Source organism: Nuphar pumila, chromosome 10, assembly GCF_984573655.1.
Source record: "Nuphar pumila chromosome 10, dmNupPumi1.hap1.1, whole genome shotgun sequence".
NCBI classification, from domain to species: domain Eukaryota; kingdom Viridiplantae; phylum Streptophyta; class Magnoliopsida; order Nymphaeales; family Nymphaeaceae; genus Nuphar; species Nuphar pumila.
In genome coordinates this window covers 82,642,472-82,649,770 of record NC_143258.1, presented here as the reverse complement: position 1 = coordinate 82,649,770, position 7,299 = coordinate 82,642,472, and the positions used below count along the sequence as shown (strand labels likewise).

At 41.3% G+C, this 7,299-nt stretch overlaps 1 protein-coding gene across 2 annotated transcripts in view; it reads left to right on the top strand.

The window, feature by feature from the left end:
- The first annotated feature begins 685 nt into the window (after positions 1–685).
- Positions 686–7,299, top strand: part of LOC149827069 (mannosyl-oligosaccharide 1,2-alpha-mannosidase MNS3-like) — a 27,082-nt gene continuing 20,468 nt past the window's right edge. The window contains exon 1 of one of the 2 annotated variants that reach the window (XM_090019154.1): positions 686–879. In XM_090019154.1, coding sequence (XP_089875280.1) covers positions 766–879 — 114 coding nt within the window. In that variant the 5' untranslated portion in view covers positions 686–765. Of the gene's footprint in view, positions 880–6,175; positions 6,317–7,299 lie in introns of those variants that run through there. The other variant, XM_090019155.1, reaches the window with a different exon arrangement.

Here is a 7,299-nt window from a genome sequence, read left to right as displayed (position 1 = left end):
GGGGATGGAGAACATGAAACAGGGACGGAGGTTAAAATCAAAACCCATGCAGGGATGGAGGGCAGGAATCAAAACCCAAGAATGGAGACCTTGTCCCCTGCCCGGCCCCATCCACTGCCATCCTTAATCCTTTTTCAATTCTAAGTCATTCAGACTTGAATCCAAACCCGAATCAAATTTGGTCAAGTTTTAGACCTGATTAAAAAACATGTCTCATTAAATCGAACTGTGTATACCTGACCTAGTTTAATACAGGTCTGCAAGTTCATCCAAATCTGGACCCTAATCAAATTGGATTGGTTTTGGATCTAATTTTTATACCTAATTATGATCTAATTTTTAAATTCAAATAAAATCGGATCTTATTTTTAGAGCCGCTTGGGAAACAAGCCCCTTTGAATCTCGACTTATCCATGCCCGATCTGATTTATCCTTGAACTCATTAAAACCTATATCGGTCTATAATTCCAATCATGTATAGATCAGGATTCAGACCTGAATCGAAATGGGTCTGGTTCGGATCTAACTTTTAGATCTGAGTCCGACAAAATCCAACCAAAGCCGACCACGTCACGCTCCTGCTTGGTTTAAAAAAAAAAAAAAATTGCCCTCATTTTTTAATTTAACAACTGGCGAGATATGATATGGGACTTCACTTTTAGGTGCTTCGTTGTATTACAAAAGGCGGCAGAAACAGACTCATCGTCTCCGTCGTCTTCTTTATACTTTCTCGTTTTGCTTCCCTCTCTCACAGGAAGAAGAAGAATGGCGATCTATGGAGAGAGTGAGAGAGAGAGAGAGATGTCGAGAGAGCTACCGTATTCAATGCAAGATGTGAGCTACAACAACGACAAATCCCGCCATCGATCCTCCCTCAAGGTGAGCCCGCTTAGATCTCCCGCAATTCTGACCTCAAGAAACCCTACAAATCTCTTCTTCTCTGCATATTCCTTTCGATATTTGCTAGTTCTTTTGCTTCTCTTACCGTATCTTTGGTGGATCGGCGGATTTTTTGGTGATTGTTCTTTGTTTTTTTTTCCCTGTTTTTCTTTATGGGTTTGGGGGAATTGGGTGTTATTTTAGGTTTTCGACACTTTTTGATGATCTCTTCGTGTTAGGGTTAGTGGTTTCTTGTGAGAATTTAGGTTTTTTCCCTTTGTTTTGTTCTTGTTGTTAATGGTTGATGGTTGCACTCTTTATGCCGACTTTTTATTCGATTTGTAACTCGAATTCGATCCGGAGACTTTTCCGTTCTTTTGGTGACGTTGAGGTTTCACCCTTTGTGTATGATTTGGTTTGAATAGGTTTCGATTGTGCCTAACAATTGTTGGCTATGGGTGGCTCGCTACTTGTGATGGGCGAGGTTGGGATGGTTCTTTGTTTTTTAACTTAGGTAGGCATGCTTACTGAGCAAGATTTGTTGGCTCAGTTTGGTTGGGTCCAGCCCTATCCCTCGTTAATAATGTGGAGAAGTTGAAGAGCCACTCACTACTTCTCATTAATGAAGAGAAGTTGAAGGGCCAGCCCGGGAAAGTGGAATAGCCACCCACTTTCTATTAATGCAAAGGAAGTTGAAGGGCCAAAACCCCTTCGGTTTTTAGAATGAATATAGAAGGCTCACATCTAGAAGGCTCTATGCCATCTATAAATAGGGGTGCAAAGGCAATGTGTTGGGAGGAGAAGAGCAGAGTGCTGTGAGTAGAGTGACTGTTTGCAGCGTGCAGAGAGAGAGTGAAGAGAAGAAGAGGAAGGAAGAAAGTTTGTAACCAAGCATTGATCCTTAGAGAGAGGTGTCAGTTGTGACTCAGGTTGTGCACCTGAGAGATTATCTTGTATCCCCCTCTTTCTGTGATTCTTTTGTTGTTATTCTCTTTAACTTTGGGCAAGCTATTGGATGTTGTACTCTCTACTCTTATTATAATGAATTATTCTCTCCGTGTCCCGTGGATGTAGGTCGTGTTGATCGAACCACGTAAACCCTTGTGTTGTGATTTGATTATGTCTTTGTTAGATCCTGTATTACTTTCGCGCGAATTTTTGTTATCCTCATTTCTCTACAAGTGGTATCAGAATCAGGTTCGTGGAAAGTCATGTCTTCTAAGTCAGTTAGCTCCAAGTTTGAGGTGGAGATGTTTGATGGCAAATGAAACTTCTTCTTATGGCAAAGAAGGGTGAATGCTCTAGTTGCACAGCTAGGGTTGCACAAGGCCTTTGTCGGGAAGGCGAATAATCCAAAGACCATGACCGATGATGAATGGGATGATCTTGACTTAAAGGCCGCTGGTGTGATTGAGTTGTGTCTATCAGATAAAGTCATGTGTAACGTGATAGAAGAGAGAACAACGACGGGATTGTGGTTGCAGCTAGAGAGCCTCTATATGACCAAGAACTTGTCCAATAAATTACACCTCAAGAATCAACTTTATAGTCTTCGTATGAAGGAAGGTACTCTAATTCTTGACCATCTTAGTGTGTTTAATAAGATAATTGCTGGTCTGTTTAGTTTGGATGTTAAACTTGAAGATGAGGATAAAACTTTGTTGTTACTAACCTCATTGTCTCCGTCCTATGAGCATCTTGTAACAACTATAATTTATGAAAAAGAAACATTAGATATGAAAGTGGTCACATGTACGCTCATTTCAAATGAAATTAGGAGAATACCATCACCAAATGAGGATTCTCGTGAAGGATTGATGGTGAGTTCATCCAAAGGCAGGGGTCGGTCAAAAGACAGAAAAAATGACTGCAGATATAGGAGCAAGTCTAGGTCAAGGAAGGACATCACTTGCTACAATTGTGGAAAGAAAAGACACTTCCAGAATCAGTGTAAAGGGTAAAAGAAAAATCAGAAAAAGGGAAAGCGAGAATCATCAGAAACCAAAGAAGATACCACAGCCACAATTGAATGTAAGCTTGTGATTTTATTTTCTACTAATGATCCATGTATCTATGTGTGCCAGGATACAGATTGGGTCATAGACACAGGAGCCTCGTGTAATGAAGTGGATTGAATCTGATACACATGCAAGAACACACTTTCAATCAAGTAAAAATACTTGATTGAATCACGAAACCACCCACACAAGGGTCTACAAACTTATTATTGCATAGAAGCACTCAAGAATGAGTTAGGAATACAAGGCCACAAGAGGCCAATTTATAATACAATGGAGCCAATGGGGTGCAGCTCAATATGGCAGTTGGGGCTGCACTCAACCGTCATAAATATAACTATTGGGGCAGCTCCAACAGCTATATGGAGTTGTCCCATCATAAATATAGTTGTTGGGGCAGCTCCAACAGTTATATAGAGTTGTCCCATCAAATCTGAAAAAGATAAAAAGGTAAAAAAAGAAAAAGACAAAAATAATTATATAAATTAAAATGCAGAAATGTCAGCCCATTAGGGGCTGACACCTATTACAGAGAAAAGACCGAAATACCCCTAATGGGTATTTCAGTTAAGAATAAACACATATATACATATACATGTATATATACACATATATGTATATCTTAACACCCTCCCTCAAACGCATGGTGCAACAACCGAGAGTGTGCCATGTAGGAAGTGAAATCTGGGTGAAGGAAGTGCTTTGGTGAAGAAGTCTGCGAGTTGATACTCTGATGGAACATAAGGCAGTGTGATAGTCTTCCGCAAAAATTATTCTCGAACATAGTGACAATTCATTTCAATGTGTTTTGTCCTCTCATGAAACGTATGATTGCTCGCGATATATATAGCACTCTTGTTGTCACAATATAATCTGGAAGGTTCTGTGGTGTGAATTCCCAAATCCTCTAGTAGTTGTCGCAACCATACTAACTCAGACGTAGTCGTTGCCATGACGCGATACTCAGCTTCAGTTGAGGAGAGAGACACCTTCTGTTGCTTCTTGCATCGCCAGGAGATTAGGGAGTCACTTACAAAAACACACAAACCAGTAGTTGAGCGTTTATCATTCACATCCCTCTCTCCAGTCAGAATCTGAGTATGCAATGACTTTTAATGAAGAAGAAGATGATAAAAACAATCCATGACTTATAGAATTCTTAATATATCTAATAATTCTCATTACAGCATTCATATGTACTGTAGTGGGAGCATGCTGAAATTGACTGGCAGAGTGAATAGCATGAGAGATATCAGGACGAGTAATAGAAAGGTAGGACAAAGTTCCAATCATTTGTCTGTATGGGGTTGGATCTTGCAAAGGTTCTTCATCATCCTTCTTCATTTTTGCATTTATGACCTCTGGAGTGTCAACCCGTTTTTCATCTGAGAGTCCTGATCTCTCTATGATCTCTGCGGCATACTTAGTCTGTGACAAAAAATAACCACGAGGTGATTAAGCTACTTCAATTCCAAGGAAATACCGTAAAAAACCAAGATCTGTCATATAAAAGTTGTCTTTAAGCCTATGTCACATGGGTGTGGGTGCGGGTGCGACACGGGTGCGGCGCAATTTTAAAATTTTTGGACACGGGGACTCGGCTATATATATATATATATATTTATTTTATTTTATTTTTTTAAAAAGATATTATTTTATTTTATTTAAAAAGTGCACAGTCACAGCACTGTGCACAAGCACAACACTGTGCACTGGCACAGCATTGTGCATTGTGCACTGTGCACTGTGCATTGTACACAGCACTGTGCACTGTGCATTGTGCACAAGCACAATAAACAGGCACATGCACAAGCACACGCACTGTGCACTGTCTCTTTTTATATAAAAAATCATTTTTTTAGTTTTTTCAATAGACATTTTTGGACTCGGTCAAAGTTGACTGAGTCCAAAATGTGGACGGACTCGGCCTCGACTCGTTGACCGAGTCCGACTCAGCGTTGACCGAGTCCAGGCCGAGTCCGTGTCCGCACCCGTGTCGGGGCGTGTAGACTCGGGTGCGGCACCTCCCTAGCCGAGTCTGTGTGACATAGCTTTAAGCACATCTTTGATATAGTTTACTCCCTGCTTATCACCTCCTGTGATTATCATATCATCTACGTAAAGCAACAGTATAACCATCCCTGCATTGGAAGACTTAACAAACAATACAGTGTCAGTAAAACAAAATTTAAAATGCAGTTGAGTCATCAGATTACTAAATCTATCATACCAAGCTTTGGGAGCTTGTTTTAACCCATACAAGGCTGTCTACCAACATCTCGAAGATGGCCACCTAGATAAGGAGCTCCTTCATCTTCACACCGGTCACCTTCTTCATCTGCTGTGGACCAATGAATGTCGTGAACGAGACACTCTGGCCGATCTGCTAAAAGTAGTGATCCTTCTTAGGGATGGGGGAGGGGGGGGGGGGGATAGAGCCTTGTCCCCCCTCATTCGGTTTGCACCGGGGATGGAGGACATGAAACAGAGATGATGGTTAAAGTCCAAACCCACTTATGCTTTTCCCTGCCCTGCCTCACCCCGTTTGGACCGGGGATGGAGGACATGAAACAGGGACGGAGGTTAAAATCAAAACCCATGCAGGGATGGAGGGCAGGAATCAAAACCCAAGAGTGGAGACCTTGTCCCCTGCCCCGCCCCGCCCCATCCACTGCCATCCCTAATCCTTTTTCAATTCTAAGTCATTCAGACTTGAATCCAAACCCGAATCAAATTTGGTCAAGTTTTAGACCTGATTAAAAAACATGTCTCCTTAAATCGAACTGTGTATACCTGACCTAGTTTAATACAGGTCCGCAAGTTCATCCAAACCTAATCCCACATTTGGACCCTAATCAAATTGGATTGGTTTTGGATCTAATTTTTATACTTAATTATGATCTAATTTTTTAATTCAAATAAAATCGGGTCTTATTTTTAGAGCCGCTTGGGAAACAAGTCCCTTTGAATCTCGACTTATCCATGCCCGATCTGATTTATCCTTGAACTCATTAAAACCTATATCGGTCTATAATTCCAATCATGTATAGATTAGGATTCAGACCTGAATCGAAATGGGTCTGGTTCGGATCTAACTTTTAGATCTGAGTCCGAAAAAATCCAACCAAACCCGACCACATCACGCTCCTGCTTGGTTAAAAAAAAAATTGCCCTCATTTTTTCTTTAACAACTGGCGAGATATGATATGGGACTTCACTTTTAGGTGCTTTGTTGTATTATAAAAGGCGGCAAAAACCGACTCATCGTCTCTGTCGTCTTCTTTATACTTTCTCGTTTTGCTTCCCTCTCTCACAGGAAGAAGAAGAATGGCGATCTAGAGAGAGAGAGAGAGCTACCGTATTCAATGCAAGATGTGAGCTACAACAACGACAAATCCCGCCATCGATCCTCCCTCAAGGTGAGCCCGCTTAGATCTCCCTCAATTCTGACCTCAAGAAACCCTACAAATCTCTTCTTCTCTGCATATTCCTTTCGAGATTTGCTAGTTCTTTTGCTTCTCTTACCGTATCTTTGGTGGATCGGCGGATTTTTTGGTGATTGTTCTTTGTTTTTTTTCCCCTGTTTTTCTTTATGGGTTTGGGGGAATTGGGTGTTATTTTAGGTTTTTGACACTTTTTGATGATCTCTTCGTGTTTGGGTTAGTGGTTTCTTGTGAGAATTTAGGTTTTTTCCCTTTGTTTTGTTCTTGTTGTTAATGGTTGATGGTTGCACTCTTTATGCCGACTTTTTATTCGATTTGTAACTCGAATTCGATCCGGAGACTTTTCCGTTCTTTTGGTGTGTAACTACGTTGAGGTTTCACCCTTTGTGTATGATTTGGTTTGAATAGGTTTCGATTGTGCCTAACAATTGTTGGCTATGGGTGGCTCGCTACTTGTGATGGGCGAGGTTGGGATGGTTCTTTGTTTTTAACTTTAGTTTGCATGCTTACTAAGCAAGATTGGTTGGCTCAGTTTGTTTGGGTCCAGCCCTATCCCTCATTAATAATGTGGAGAAGTGGAATAGCCACCCACTACTTCCAATTAATGAAAAAGAAGTTGAAGGACTAGCCCTATCCCTCCGTTAATGATGTGGGAAAGTGGAATAGCCACCCACTTTCCATTAATGCAGAGGAAGTTGAAGGGTCAAAACCCTTTCGGTTTCTGGAATGAGTCTAGAAGGCTCTATGCCATCTATAAATAGGGGTGCAGAGGCTATGTGCTGGGAGGAGAAGAGCAGAGTGTTGTGAGCAGAGCGGCTGTGTGCAACGTGCAGAGAGAGAAAAAGAGAGAGAGGAGAGAGAAGAAGAGGAAGGAAGAAGGTTTGTCACCACACATTGATCCTCAGAGAGAGGTGTTGGTTGTGGTGTGGGTTTTGACTCGGGTTGTGCACCCGAGAGGT